This window comes from Stenella coeruleoalba (assembly GCF_951394435.1).
Source record: "Stenella coeruleoalba genome assembly, chromosome: 8".
In the NCBI taxonomy this organism is placed as follows: Eukaryota; Metazoa; Chordata; class Mammalia; order Artiodactyla; family Delphinidae; genus Stenella; species Stenella coeruleoalba.
In genome coordinates, this window is record NC_137154.1 from 98,427,702 (window position 1) to 98,443,322 (window position 15,621).

A 15,621-nucleotide genomic window follows, 5' to 3' on the forward strand; every position below is an offset into this window, starting at 1 on the left:
AGTGTACGTGCCACATGCCCTGATACTTTCTAGTCTGTGTTAAAAACAAAATGTCTTGTTGCTTAGGATCCACTACTGAGTCCTAATTTTGAGAAACGCTACTGGCTGGGAAGTCGGTAGTCCTCTATTCCAATGAGAGTTCCTCCACCTACAGCTGTGTGCCTGGGCTCAACTAATGAACTTCTCTAAACCTTAAGGTCCTCAACGGTCACACAGGGACAAGCCACTTCATAGGACTTTTGTGGGATGAGACAGTAAGCGTTCATGATCACTTTTATTAGGCAGATTCTGGGTTCAAGGAAGCCCCTAAGGTTTCCAAACTGTTCAGCCCATTCATTCCATTCATTTCTATAGTGAAGCTCTCCTGGCTAAAAGCCTCCGTTGTTTCCCATCACCTGTGAATGCTGTGGTCTAGGGTTTGACCCTCTGAATGCGGCCCCTAAGGCTAGTGCAGCCTGGACCACACCTCAGCTTTGACCCCTGCCCTCACATCTCTGAATAGCCTAGTCCCCAAACTTGAGTCCCTTGATTCCGAACAACGTCCTCTGTTGTGTCTTTGTCTTGAAGCATAGTCTTCTCCTTCTGAAATGCCTCTCCTTTTATTTTTACCTAAACAACACCTACACAGGTCTCAGGATCAAGCTGAGGGTCACCTTCTTGTATACAGGCTTTCCCGGTATATTGCTTTTCCCTCCCTTTCCCCCAAATCCCGTCCTAATATTAAATGAAGAAAAAAGAGATAACTACAGGTAAGTATTTAACATCTTTGGGAAGCAGAGATTATGCAACTTCAAAATAATTTTTTTTTTTGGCCACGCCACCCAGCTTGCAGGATCTTAGTTCCCAGATCAGGGATCGAACCGTTTCCTCAGCAGTGAAAGCGCGGAGTCCTAACCACTGGACAGCCAGGGAATTCCCCCAAAATAATATTAATAGGGACTTCCCCGGTGGCTCAGTGGTTAAGAGTCTGCCTGCCAATGCCTGCCTGGTCCGGGAAGATCCCACATGCCGCAGAGCAACTAAACCCATGAGCCACAACTACTGAGCCTGTGTTCTAGAGCCCGCGAGTCACAACTACTAAGCCCGTGTGCCAAGCCCGTGTGCCACAACTACGGAAGCCCGCGTGCCTAGAGCCCGTGCTCTGCAATAAGAGAAGCCACAGCAATGAGAAGCCCACGCACCTCAACGAAGCGTAGCGCCCACTCGCCGCAGCCAGAGAAAGCCCACGTGCAGCAAGGAAGACCCAACGCAGCCAAAAATAAATAAATTTATTAAAAAAATAATCTTAATATAATTAAATAACCCTTATTTAATATGAGAATTTCACAACACTTCTGACATGGGTTGGGGCTCAGTTACAGCCTTGCAATTTGACTCTTTTTTTTTTTGTTCAGACACACACTGAATCTCAGATGCTTGTGTGCCTCTCCGTTTCATTTTGTTTTTTAATTCTAGGGGATGGAGTGCTGAGACTAAGCCATGGATCAATAGGGGTGTGATGGGGGAACAGTGAATAAATTTAATCCTTCTGCAAACAAACAAATTAAATATATGAATCGCAGCTGTTGTAGGGCTGTTTGTCTTATGACATTCCTGGTGGGCCTGCTCCGGATGCATTTTTAGGGAAAGAAGGCAGGACAATTTGTTAGGACTCGAGTGGAACAGCGCAACTTTCTGGCAGTTGCTCTGCTGTGCCAGGCCCTATGTAGCAGCTGTGAAACTGCCTTGAAGGAGATGGACATAGACCCCTCTCTCTATGTTTTAGATCAGGATTTTTCTTGCTTAAAGCCAAAGAGAAAAGGGAAAGGGTGAAAGAGTGGCCAAGAGGGTTGGCATGGGAATTGGAACACTTCTGTCCTGATTTCTCCAACTGAAAAATAGAGGGGAAATGTTGTGAGTTCCTGACGGACCTTGGGGGAGGTGAGCACTCTTACTTTGGAAATTCTACCGTGTTTCCATCCTAGAACCAGGAGGAAAGCTCCAGGTTTCTAGTGGCCACGCTCTCTAGGTTGAAATTCAAATATTCCTAAATGTTCCCTGCACATCTGAGCATCCTAGACAAGAGGGATGAAAGCGTTTCTGCTCAGATTGAAAGGCAAAGCTAAGCTTGGGATACAGGTCATTGGTTAGCCTCACATCCGGGAATTCCCTGGTGGTCCAGTGGTTAGGTCTCTGAACTTCCACTGCAGGGGGCACCGGTTCAATCCCTGGTTGGGGAACTAAGATCCTGCAAGCCGTGCAGTGCGGCCAAAAAAAAAAAAAAGAAAAAGAAGCACTGCGTCTGTTCCAACCCTTCCTGTATTTTCTTCCTTGGTCCCCCTTACTCTCACTCCCAACCCCCTGGCAATTAACCAGCTCTGGCAACGGCACCCACTGCTTGGTATCCCAACTCCCCATGACTGTAGTTTAAGCCCTTATCGTATAGCTGGAAACTGTTCAGCTGACCTTGTTTCTACTGGAGTCCCGCTTAGATCAGCCTCACAGAGCCAGAATGCATACTCTAAAATGCAAAGATGCCCTTTTCACTCTTAAAAGCCTTCAAGAACGCCATGACCTTGTAGGGAAAATTCTCAGCTCCCTGGTATGAGAGACAAGACCTTTCAGTTTCTGGTCCTGCAACCGCACAGGCTCACACTTGCACTCCTTGAGAAGCACACCTTGACCTCTCCCCTCCTTCAAAGGCTCTCAGCCAGCGGCTCCTCCTTTGTTTTCCTCTAGAACACTCTGCTTATCTCTATCATGATATGTATCTCTTGAAGTAGCTCCTTTATGAGAGAGGGTATGTGTGTTTAGTGGGAATCCAATATTTATATTTAACTAAACTGATTTTTGATATTTCAGAACTTCCAATAGTGCTCAGCTTTTTCCAGCAACAGAGTCTCTGCATAATTAATTCTGTCTGGAATAATTTTCTCCCCATATTCTCCTTATTTCCTATATAGCAGCACATTTTCTAATTTCAAATTATTTATGAAGGTGACATAGCTAGTGGTTAATAGCCCAGGTACCACCGATGTCAGCGTGCCCAATTTCAAAAATGGTGACTTTAAGCAATTTTCTCACTTTGTATGTGTATATGCACGTGCCTTAGCTCCTTATTTGTGAAATGGCACCAATAATCCTGGTTATGAGGATTAAGTTAAGTGAGATAGTATGTGCTAAACAGATCTGTGCCTGGCATGTAGCTAATATTTATTGCTCGGTCTTTAAAAAAAATTTCTTGGGGGAGATTGGGATTGACATATATGCACTAATATGTATAAAATAGATAACTAATAAGAACCTGCTGTATAAAAAAATAAAATAAAAAAATTTTTTTTTAAATTATTGAATGACATTTCGCTTTAAGCTCCAAGAAGGCAGGGATGCTGCTATCGTCTTCACTATTGTACCCCAGTGCCTACCGTAGCACACAGTAAGTGCAAAATAAATTCATGCCATGTGAATGACTGAATAAATGGCAATCCTTACTTCAGAGCCTTCACTGAAGATAAGTAGGGAACTGTGCCTGCTTATCAGAGTGATAACAGAAGCCGTATCAGTGGCCTTCTTTAATCAACCCTTATGTTCACTTGGCTACATAACCAAGCAACTCTTTTCTTCTTTAGTTTAAATGAAACCCCTTGGGTGAAAGTTAGATGAGTGGTGTCATTCTTGGATTTTTATTAGAGGAACATGGCCTCTTATTTACTTCCTTCAGAACTGAGAGTATCATGTCTAGGGTTGATTATGAAATTGTTGGAATAAACATGCACAGGTTAAGGTGACCTTGCTCTCGAGAGAACAGAGTGAGTCTTGGGATGATGTACTGTGAGAACAAAATGACAAGCAGTATCAAAATAACAAGGTGATGTAGGCAGCTCTGTAAGCAAGTTAAACTCCAACCGTGATCCTGGATTTTCTTTTCAGCGAAAACCTTTGCTTCTCCCTGCATAAACCACCTTATGAAATTAGTAGCATAGACAGAGGAGAGGAAAGGACAACTTTGCACTTTTTGTAGGGAAAGAAGTAAAGTTCTGAAAACGAAGCAAAGTCTAAAGTCAGCTTCCTAGGTTATAGTTTTTTGTTTGCCTGTTTGTTTTTTTAAAATCACAAGACTTTCAACAAAAAGATTTTTAAAAATAAGCCAATGGGTAAAGGGAGTAAGAATAGTTATGCTAGAAAACCTAGGTTGAGGCAAGGTACAGTGGCTGAGTGCAGCCAAGGCAGAAAGGATGGTAACAACAGGGTACCTACTTCTCATTCTCTAATGAAGACCAGACCAGGGGGTCACCAGGAGCAGAGAGTGACAAGTTCTGTTCACACCACCAGAAGTTTGTAGAAACCAATGGACCACCCTGGTGGTCCTACAGAACCTGAGCACTGCAGACCCAGGGCCAGCTCCTTTGTTTTCCAACTCTAGAACCAGTATCAGTTCTTTTGCTAACCAGTTATACATGTGTTAAACATTTCCATTTATGTCCTGTACTTGTTCCTCTGTATCCTATATTGTTTATCATATTACACAATCTTAGAGTTCAGAAGGCATGAATGCGCAAAGCTTAGGCATCGGCAGGTGGGGACGGTTTCAGAGGAGAAAGAGGAGCAAGATTCCCAGTGCAGGTGTGGCTCTGGCCCATCAACCAGGCAATCAAGCTACTTCATCCTAGCCCCCTTCATAGGAAAGACCCTACTGGGGCAGATTCCCTCCTTTGGCAAATGATAGATGGCTTTCTCGTAGTTCTTGCTTGCCCAGGAAACATAGAATCTCTTATCCTCACAACCCAGTACCCTTTCTTGTTTATAGTTTTGCATCTGGAAGACTCTAGCCTTTTTCTAGCTAGAAAAGCAGTTCTAGCCCTTTCTGACACAAGGAGAAAGGCCAGGGAGGATGGGGGAGAGGAGGCGGGGCTCTAGCCGGCGCACACTCACCACTTTTTGGTTCCCTTCATGATCGGTGAGCAGCCATTCGATATCCAGGGTGTCTTTTTCTGGGAGCCCCAGTTGATGGTGACAGGGCAAAGTGACCTTTTCCTCTGCCACTCTCTTGATCTCAGTGTGAGTCCCCAAGGTTCCAACATAGTAGGAAACTGGAAGAGGAAAACCTCTGATGAATCACGCAGAAACTGGATGGCAACGTGCAGGAAGCAAATATTACAACTAATAGTTATTGGATGTTTCTGTGGGCAAGGGGCGAGTCAAAGTGTTGGAAGAATCCTGGACCAGAAGTAATGGAAGTCCCGGGTCTCACACTGGCTCCTCCATATTAATTGAATTCATCATATCTTCCTTAACCCCCCAAAGTACAGTCCAACTAATGCCCACCTTTCCTACCTTACTGGGTTTTTAGGAACAATGAAATAACTCAGGTCAACAACAGCTTTGTCTTTTGACCTTTCTCTCCTCTACTAGCAAAGGCCTCCAAAAGAACGGAACTTAAAAGGGAAGGCAGGGTTGGCCTCCTCCCAGAACAGGCTCCAGATACCGGTTCACTCCTGAGAATCTTCTTAAGGTCAGGCTGCCCTCACAGAACTCTGAGTAAGTGCAGCATTGCCTCTGGGAACAAGTGGGCTCTTACAGGCAGTCCCTGCTTCCTTTATGGACACACATTCTCCTACCTTGCCACCCCCGCCAACTTCGCTCTTTCATTCTCTGTAGTTTCTTTCTTTTTTTTAAATTGAGTTATAATTGATATAATATTCTATATAAGTTACAGGTGTTCAATATAGTGATTCACAATTTTTAAATGTTATACTTCATTTATAGTTATTATAAAATATTGGCTATATTCCCCACATTGTACAGTATGTCCTTGTAGTTTATTTTATACATGATGGTTTATACCTCTTAGTCCCCTACCCTTTTATTTTCTCTGTAGTTTCGTATCATAGGGCTTCAAAATATCAAGCAGCACTTTCTATCCAAAGCAGAATTCCAAGTTACCACATTTGGATGCTGTCCCTTCATCCATCCAATATTCCTCTGGCCAATAGGAATTCAGTTCCACTTTTGCTTTCTTTAACTGTCATCTTTTTCCAGGAATGGTATGGTGTCAGTAACTTTACATCCCAAGTTCACCTTCTCTCCTTCCCATTCATCTCTTAGTACCTGAGTTTTTCTTTTTCTTTTTTGTAACTTTTTGGCTGCACCACATGGCATGTGGGATCTTAGCTCCCCAACCAGGGATCGAACCTGCGCCCCCCTGCAGTGGAAGCTCGGAGTCTTAACCGCTGGACCTCCAGGGAAGTCTCTCTTAGTACATGACTATTAAATCTACAGTATTGATGACCGATACATTGATATGATGAAACCTCACCTGATTCTAGGTATGTGTCTGGCAGTCAACGTGTGCTTTAGCTCTGATCCTCCTTTATCTCCTTACACAGTGATAAAGAAGCTCAGTGTCAAAAATGACCTCTTTCAAGCCATTCACAATGGAACAGAATCACACAGCCTCTAAGATGGAACAGCCCCAAGTGCCAGGGCTTGTGTGAAGCCCTCTCGCTGGCAGAGAACTCACTTTGTCACTTTAGAAGGGTGTTAAGCACTAAAGACCAAGAGTCGTGACCAACAGAAGCATATAAACTACCTCTCTTATTCCCTGTTCATTTCCCCAAATTGATTAGCAGCAAATCTGTAGGAAGGAGAAGGGCCTGTCTTCTTGCCTGCAGGGAAGTGAAACAAGGAAGAAAGGAGCAGAGGAGACTGTGGTTCTCGCTCGGGGGGCTGACGGGCTGAAATGCAGGGGCCCTCGGAGGTAGACCCCAAGAGAAGCAGCAGGTGGATTCCCAAGCTCCATGGCCAAGAAAGGAGACTAGAGAAATCTGCTGAGCATAAGGAGGGGCCTCAGAACCAAAAGACAAGCCCCTCGTGGGGTCTAACGGACATTCTCAAGAAGCTTTCCGTTATCTGTTTAGAACTTGACACTGCAGTGGGCGTGGCCACCATGTAGTGAGCACTTCCAATGGTGCGGCTCTGCACTGAGCAGCCACTCTATAAAGAAAGGGTTATCATCCAAAATCACTGAGGAAATGTAAAGAGGGGGTTAGCAACTTGCCCAATATCATACAGCTAGCGCAGTGTGGCAGTGCTGGGCTCCACCCAGATCTGTCTCACTGCGAAGCTCACGCTGACAACCATGCTATGCTGCACATGCCCTTTGCCTTTTTTTTTTTTTTTTTACAGTTTGTTGGTATTTTAATCTTCAACATCTGAGTGCTTTTTTGGGTCTCTACACAGGTGACCATTTGTGTTTGATCTCTACACAAATGACCATTTCTCCAGTGCTTTTTCTGGAGAGACGACAGAGACAGCAAGGTCTCAGTTACCTGGCAGACACAGGGCAGTACTTGATGAACTGGGGGAAGAACTCTCCAGGGCTTCTTCATACTCCTCTGTCAGATTTTCATTCTTTTTTTTTATTCTGCTGGTGGTAGAAGACTAGTATCATTGACTTCTTCCCTTTCTTACATTTTTCCACACTCTGCCAAAGGGTTGATCTTACCTTCACGACTATCTTCCGTACCTTCTCACTTTCATAGTCCTGGAGTTGATCTCTGAATCCGAGTTAGGCTCCTGTGGTTTCTCAGTTACCTCTGCCATGGTGTAGCAACAGTGTGATCTCGTGCCCTTTGTTTTATGTGGCTTCCTGGATGTCTGGTTCTCCCGTTAGCCTCTAAGCTCCTTGAGATCAAGTTCTGTTCACCACTGCGTGCCCAGAGCACTCAGCCTGGGTCTCACACGCTGCAGGTGCTCAATAAATATGTGTTGGATGGATTTGAATCTAACCCACACAATGATTTTACCAATGAGCAACCTGAGGTCTGGGAATAAAGGAGTCGGCCCAAGGTCCTACTGTTAGGGGAACCACTGACCAAAAGTGCCCTTCCTGGTCAGGCACGACAGTAACCACTTGCATGAGTTATCTTACAACAGGAGGTCCTGATAAGGAACTCGGAACTGACAAGCTACCACCAGTCGGAATAAGTCAGGAAAGGTCAAAAGGAGAGAGGAGATGCCAGTCCGTATGTCCTACCAACCTCCCAGAATCCTTCTCGCTGGAATCCATCTTGGCTGAGCGATGCACGTGTCACCAGGAAGGACCCTGAGTCAGAATGATTGGCCAGAGACAACCCGGAAACTAAAACCTGAGACTGTGAGCCACGTGGCAGAGCCTTTCTCCAGGGTTCCCTTACCCTGCTGCTCTCCCCCCGGGGACCCCTTCCCCATAAAGTCTCTGGCTTTGTCAGCACGTGTGTCTCCTCAGACAATTCATTTCCTAGTGTTAGACAACAGCCCACTCTCGGGCCCTGGAAGGGGTCCCCCTTCCTGCAACACTACAACTCATTTAGTGGCAGAAATAACCCATATAAAACCCATCCTCCCTCAGTCCCCACAAAGCAGAGGCGGTTTGCACTGTACTAAGCTAAGCCTGTAAGAAGGAGCTCTGGCTTCCATCCCTGATCATTCCACTGGACACGACAATGTTCAAATGAAGCACTCCTGGCAAAGCCAGAGAACCCAGTACCAACTTGGTGCATACAGCAGGCACTCTATACCTTGAATAAATTGCAAAGAATCAGCTACGTAAGTTGCCGATTTTAGCCACTAGAGGGAATCAAAGGCTCAGATTTGGTTGCTGTCCCACAAGGAAAGGAACGTAGTGGTGGGCGTAGTGCTTTGCCAGAGCCCCAAGTTCTATTCATACCGCACCCAGAATTAAACACAGCAGTGCAGGGACTGGCCACTCAGTGAATACAAACGGCTTTACCAAGGCAGGGGGCCTCAAGATCAGGGTGCACGCACCTTCAGTCTTCCCTGAACCTCAGTTCCCCAGGACCCCTGGAGATTTCTCAGGTCCTTCTGTGCTTTTTAACCCACACTCATGTTCTGCAGTCTACACGGACAGGGTCCTGGGCTCTGATTACCACCCCCAGGCTCGGCAGTGCTCATGGGGGATGCCGAGCACGTCGCCGCCTGGCCGGTGAGCAGGAAGGAGCAATCCCAACACCCCGGGGCCATCCTTGGGTTCCCTGGACACTGAACGGTTTGTCTTCATTGAGAAAGACCTTAGGGATCATCAAAAGTTAACTGCAGCTTGGAGAACTGAAGCGTCAAGTCACAAAGCTGGTTGGTGGCAGAACTGCAAGTAAGGGAATTCTCTCTATCGTGTGACTGGGACTTGTGGCGTTTGACAGTGGGGACAGGTGCTGGAAGGCGGCAGTGGTAAGGACCCCCTCCATGTGCAAATGCAGTCATGGACGCTGCGGCCGCTCCCTAAGCTGAAGCCTTTGCCTACAGCTCCAGCACTTAACAAAGGACCCCTGTGAGCTTGGGAGAATTACCCTCTCCGAGCCTTAGTGTTCTCATCTGCAAAATGGGAATTAAGCTGGACGCTGAGGTAAAGCACCTGGTGATGGCACATAGGGGCCTCCCCCTAAAATGTTCTTCTCTAGTACAGAAAGGAGCTTCTCCTCAGAGGACGGCTGCCTACATTCGTTAAGGTTAGTTCAAGGGTTTATTCTCTAAAGGGCATGTACATTTATTAAAGATTCTCTTGAACCTTCAAGACCTCCTTCAAAGAGAAGGGGCAGGGGTAACTTTATTTTTTCAACATGAATACTTGTATATAACTGAGGGAAAATAAGCCACATATTTTGAAGATGAATCCACTGAGGAGATGAGTCAGTTTTTATTAATTAATTTATTTATTTTTGCTGTGTTGGGTCTTCGTTTCTGTGCGAGGGCTTTCTCTAGTTGTGGCAAGTGGGGGCTACTCTTCATCGCGGTGCGCGGGCCTCTTACTATCACGGCCTCTCTTGTTGCGGAGCACAGGCTCCAGATGCGCAGGCTCAGTACTTGTGGCTCACGGGCCCAGTTGTTCCGCGGCATGTGGGATCCTCCCAGACCAGGGCTCGAACCCGTGTCCCCTGCATTAGCAGGCAGACTCTCAACCACTGCGCCACCAGGGAAGCCCGATGAGTCAGTTTTTAAAAGGCGATTTTTATAACCAATTGACTATTCACATTAAAACACTCATAGTTGACTATTCTACTCACATAAAACATTCACTCTCAAATCGCCTTTCTAAAAATGTTATATATGAAGAGCTGGCCTTGTTTCAGTGGTCAGGTAGACGCCTTGGACAACACTTTCAAGGAAGCTCACTTAGGCCAAGTAAGTGAAGCCTATAGTCTTCAAGCCCTGACAAAAACACTGTTTCCCTCGTATACTGAGGCCCTATTTCTGGATCAGACTGTATGGGTTCGAGAGATGTGGCAGGAGTGAGAACCCTGGCTGAATTTTCTCAGATGGCTCTCCTAGGGCTGCCAGTGACCCAGCTTGCTTTCACGGATGCAAAAAGACAAATGGCCAGGGGTAAATTTTAATAGAAACCAGGATGCTGCATATAAAATATCTATTTCTCTTTTCTTTCCCTAACAGAGAAATTTTCTACTTCTCAAATACTTACTGAATGCCTACGGGGTACAAGTTGCCCAGGGTCTGCTTGCTACTCTCTCCAAAGAATGGATCCTCTATGCTGCCCTCATCAACACAGGTCATGCACACTATTTAGTGTACAGCAGGGCACCTGCTAACAGGCTACGGAGGGGTGCAAGCACCCGCTTCCACTCGGTGATTACACTCTTTTCAATGGACCTGTTCTCTTACCTGAAGAGGAGGAGAATTTTCTTGTGTTTTGCTTTACATGGAATATTTGAGAAAGCCTCAAGAAAATCAAAATCATCGAACGTCATTTAGCAAAATTAAAAGGATTTTGGAAATTTAAAAATAGACTTCTCTTAATTTATAGATCAAGAAATCGAGGCTTAGAGAGAAGTGACTCATCCAAATTCCTCCTGATTTCTAAGACTAATATATATATATTATATATATATATATAAATTCTGTAGGGGTGTGTGTGTGTGTGTGTGTGTGTGTGTGTGTGTGTGTGTGTGAAGGCGTGTACCTTCCAGACTGTATGGAACACTGTATGCAATTCAAGTTACAGCAGGATGCAATAGAAAGAGCATGAGTTTGGAGTCAGACAGATGTGGACTTAATTGGCTCTAAGACCAGTTAATTCCCTGACTGCTCTTTTTTCCTTCTCTGTAAAATGAGCATAAAAACATCAACCATGAAAGGTGATTTTAAGGGTTACATGTGATGTATGTAAAGTGTCTGGCACTGGCACATGGTATACAGTACATACTCAACATGTGTTCATTGTTATTATTAATAGTTGTACACGCCATGCTTTGAAAGACAAGGAAAACCAGAAAAACATGCTGAGGAAGTGAAGAAGAATTGTGAGGAGTCTGAAAGTCATTTTGCTAGATAACTCTTAATATTTGGCCATATTTGCTCTCTCTCTCCATATATATATATGTATCTGTATATATATGTATGCATATGTATATATACATACATATATGTATGTATACATGTATATTTTGCTGCATACTTTTGCTGCTATGTTTCAACATCTTGATTACACCTAGGAAAAGTGATCATATTGTATGGAAGATCAATCATTTCCGACAAGAGTGGTTAAGGAAGACGCCAAAAGTAAGTGGGATTAAGCTGGTTCTGGAGAAGACAGGCTTTTCCTGCACAGACCCCAGGGAAGGCAGAGAACATTCCTGGTGGAGAAGCAGCTTGAGCAGAGGCAGCCTCTCTCCTCTCGTCAGCCTCTCAGGCGCCCTTGCTGTGAACCAGGCAAGTTTCTCTTCTCTCTATTTTGCTTTCCCAGTCCAAACCCAGCATCTCTCCAGCCAGCTGCCTTTATGAGGTGTTCGGAAAAGGAAAACCAATTCACTCTGAGCTGCTAGATTCATCTCAATGTCTTCTCAGAGACAAACGTATAATTGATATTTAGAGAAAGCCTGGAGCTGAAGGAACGCAGCTGTGGTTATCAGTGGAATTTCAGGCATCTGGGAATCAGTGTGGTGCCTTGTTTTTTTCCCCCAGGAGGTGAGCATTTGTTCCTGTAATCCTAAAATTAATGTGGGTGCAAGGACCAAGATGGCAGCCTTGGGCTTCAGTGGCGGGGTGGGAGTGTATAGAGCTTCCTCTGGCTTCCCAGCCTGGGGGTTGGTTTCAGAGGAGAAGGAAGGCAGAAGGAAGTGGGGAGGAAGATGGAGTAAAGGAGGAGGGAGGGAGGGAAGGAGCAGGGCTAGATGTAGGGGGGAGAGGAGAGGGGAAAAGGGAGAGCCTTATGCTGATAGAAGATAGTTGAAGAAGTTTCCAGACTAAACACAGGCTGATTAAAAATTATCAACTCATGGGCTTCCCTGGTGGCACAGTGGTTAAGAATCCGCCTGCCAATGCAGGGGACACGGGTTCGAGCCCTGATCCAGGAGGATCCCACATGCCGCGGAGCAACTAAGCCCGTGCACCACAACTACTGAGCTCTGCGCTCTAGAGCCTGCGAGCCACAACTACTGTGCCCGCGTGCCACAACTACTGAAGCCCGTGCGCCTAGAGCCCGTGCTCCACAACAAGAGAAGCCACCGCAATGAGAAGCCAGCGCACTGCAACAAAGAGTAGCCTCCGCTCACTGCAGCTAGAGAAAGCCCACACACAGCAACAAAGACCTAATGCAGCCACAAATAAATAAATTAATTAAAAAAAATTATCAACTCACCTTCCTTCCCCTCTGTGAAAACCTGTCTCAATATGTACTTTGTGTGTATTTATCCACATTAAAAAATTGTACGGAGCTCTTCACCTATCAGATATAAAGGGATCACATAAGATAACAGTTTCTCCTCCCTCCTCAAACCATTTGAAAGCTAATGATTAATAATACTATACATTTATTTAGCAATTAACAATTAACTCAGCCTATTCAAATGCATCATCTCACGTGGCCCTCTGAGCACACGATGAGCTCATGTTATCACCTCTGTTTCAGAGAAGAGAAAACAGAGGACCACACAGCTGAGGCCACACGGCTGATGGTTGGGACTGTGGGGACATGGGCCCACCTCCAGTGTTTATTCTAATCTCTTTCCCACACCAGAGGTCATTGCCTTTGCCTTGAAATTCGTTGGAAACACGGAGGTCGTGTTTATTAAATATGGGTGGCACAGAGCTAGGTAGCTGAGCTAATCTGAGTGAACACATTTAAGATATATAATTATCTTGCTAGCTGGGATTCTGAGCCAAAGGCTAGATGAAATTTAACAGAGACAATTGTTAGAAGTTATAGCTAGGCACAAGTACAGAGTGGGAAAGACCTGGAGGACCTGGGGGGCTACAAGATTTACACTGACCAGTAGTATGATATAACTGCTGAAAAAGCGCATGGAGTTTGGGTTGCAAAACCGCTTTGAGGAATAACTGCTTCATTGTCCTCTATCCTAGACAAATGAGCACACCCAGAACATCTGTGTTCAGTTCTAGAAGCTGCACATGAGAGGGACATTGACAAAAAAGTTGGTATCCAGGGTTGTAACTGGGAGATGATGGGATCTAAAAACATGTCATATGAGGAATAGTTGACACAATTATTGGTGAAAAGGTAGCAAGACGGAAGACTAAGGGACAACATGGTAGTTCCTTTCCAACATTTAAAAGCCTACAAAACAAGTAATAGGCTTATTGAGTGTTGTTCCAGAGAGTAGAATTAGGTCCAGATGGTGTAATAGATTCAATCATAAAAGGATAAACTGGGAGATCTCCAACACCTCTTTCCAGTTCTGAAATGATAATGATTCTCTTACAAAGGATCTATTCCATTTGGGCTTAATATCTTTTTTAACTGAATTATAGTTGAATTACAATGTTGTGTTAATTATTGCTGTACAGCAAAGCGACTCAGTTATACATATATAAATTCTTTTTCAAATTCTTTTCCATTATGGTTTATCACAGGATATTGAATATAGTGCCCTGTGCTATACAGTAGGACCTTGTTGTTTATCCACATCTGGGCTTAATATGTCGATAGACTTCCTAACAGTTAGTCCCTGCCTGATCGGAGAATGCACTGAATCATTTAGTGAATTTTCCATTCCTGGAGTCACTCAAGTGTGGGTATGTCAGGGGCTGTGAAAGGGATCCTTATGTGTGGATGTTAAACTCAATATTTCATGTCCTTCCTAACATTCTATGAAATATTTTTCCAACGCTTGATATAGTCAAGGCATGGTCCTCGCATACAAAGTGTGAGATACAGATGTATACTATTAGCTGTCAATGTATTTTGTCATCACCTATCAGCTCTTACACAATTTATACAAATAGTCTAGTTTTGTTCCATTGTAACATTACTTTTCAAGATTACTGACGGGCTCTTTGATAGAACTAAAAGGAACTGGCCCCATGCAACTGTAGCATTTCTTTCCCAGCTGTGGATATTTTAATCCACAAGGGGGCAGAATTTGCTTAGCGAGATTAGCCGAGCCTCACCTTATGTTTTTATAATAGTAAAAAGGATTAAAATTGACGAAGAATTATAGACGACCTTGGATTTAAGCTTGAAAAGCACTTTGTTGCCATTTGTGGTTATATGCTAAATTTCAAACTGTATGCATTTAGTTTCCAAGGGCGATGGAAAAAATGGAAATCTTAGAAAATATGATCAGGCATCTGAGAATAACGTCATTAAAGAAATAGAAACACACACTTTTAAAAAATAACTTAAGGTCACTGGTTTAACTTTTTCCAACTGAAATAGGTGTTTACTTTGTCTAAGACCAAAAAAACTTATTTTCATTGCAGAACTTTTATGAAACAAATCAATTACTCAGGTTCTGTGAAGTATCATCTTCAGAGAGTCGGGGAGGGAAGGAACAAAACTCCATCCCAGGTGGCTTAGAGGGGAGAAATCAGCAGAAGAACCCTCAGGGTCCTTTACATCTTGATGTTTAGCCTTTGTTTTAGGTTGGTAATTTACTGAATTACAAAACCCTAGAATGCCCTGGTTCTCTGTAATCTAGAATCTCAAGCTTGGGAAGGCCCCGAAGGTCATCTTGGTCATTATCCTGCCTTCAGGTCAATTTCACATTTAAAACTAATCTGCTAAAACATACGAAGTTGTTCATAGTCTCTCATTATCACTGAGAATCTGAAATCACAGGGAAACTTTTATAAGTTCTTGACAGGTCTGTTAGTATCAAATTGTTTATTATTGTATATCATAAGATATTCAGGCATACTGATTTCTATAGCATTTCCTTAAACATCTCATCCACCATGCTTCAGATTCTGGGTGCCACAAACTAACGGGAACATTGACAAAATAGTTGGCAGCCAGAGCTGGGTAACCAGGAGTGCACAGTTGTTCAAGCAATATGAGTAGCACTCCTGTTACCACCCTAGATGGTGCCGGGCTACAGAGATGAACGACATTGTCTTTTGTCTATGAAGACGTCCCAATAATAGAGAAACAAAAGAGGCACCCAACAGATCCAGTTCAAGGCAGTGTGTGTGATAAATATGAATGTGAGGGTCAGAACATGCTCTAGGATTTAGAAGAGGAAGATCACCAAGGCGATCAGGGATGGCTTCATACAAAAGGAAGTATTTAACCTGGGCCTGAAGAATAGGTTGGACTTTTAGCAGCTCTAATTCATAGGTGATGACATTCCAAAGACTGGGAATGGCGGCCTGACTGCTTAGGAAATGAGTTGTCAA

General features: G+C 44.2%; 1 protein-coding gene across 3 annotated transcripts in view; it reads right to left on the reverse strand.

Moving 5' to 3' along the window:
- Positions 1–15,621, reverse strand: part of CLMP (CXADR like cell adhesion molecule) — a 124,699-nt gene that overhangs the window by 15,742 nt on the left and 93,336 nt on the right. For all 3 annotated transcript variants that reach the window (XM_079930193.1, XM_079930191.1, XM_079930192.1), the window contains one exon: positions 4,912–5,069. In XM_079930193.1, coding sequence (XP_079786319.1) covers positions 4,912–5,069 — 158 coding nt within the window. The remainder of the gene's footprint in view (positions 1–4,911; positions 5,070–15,621) is intronic.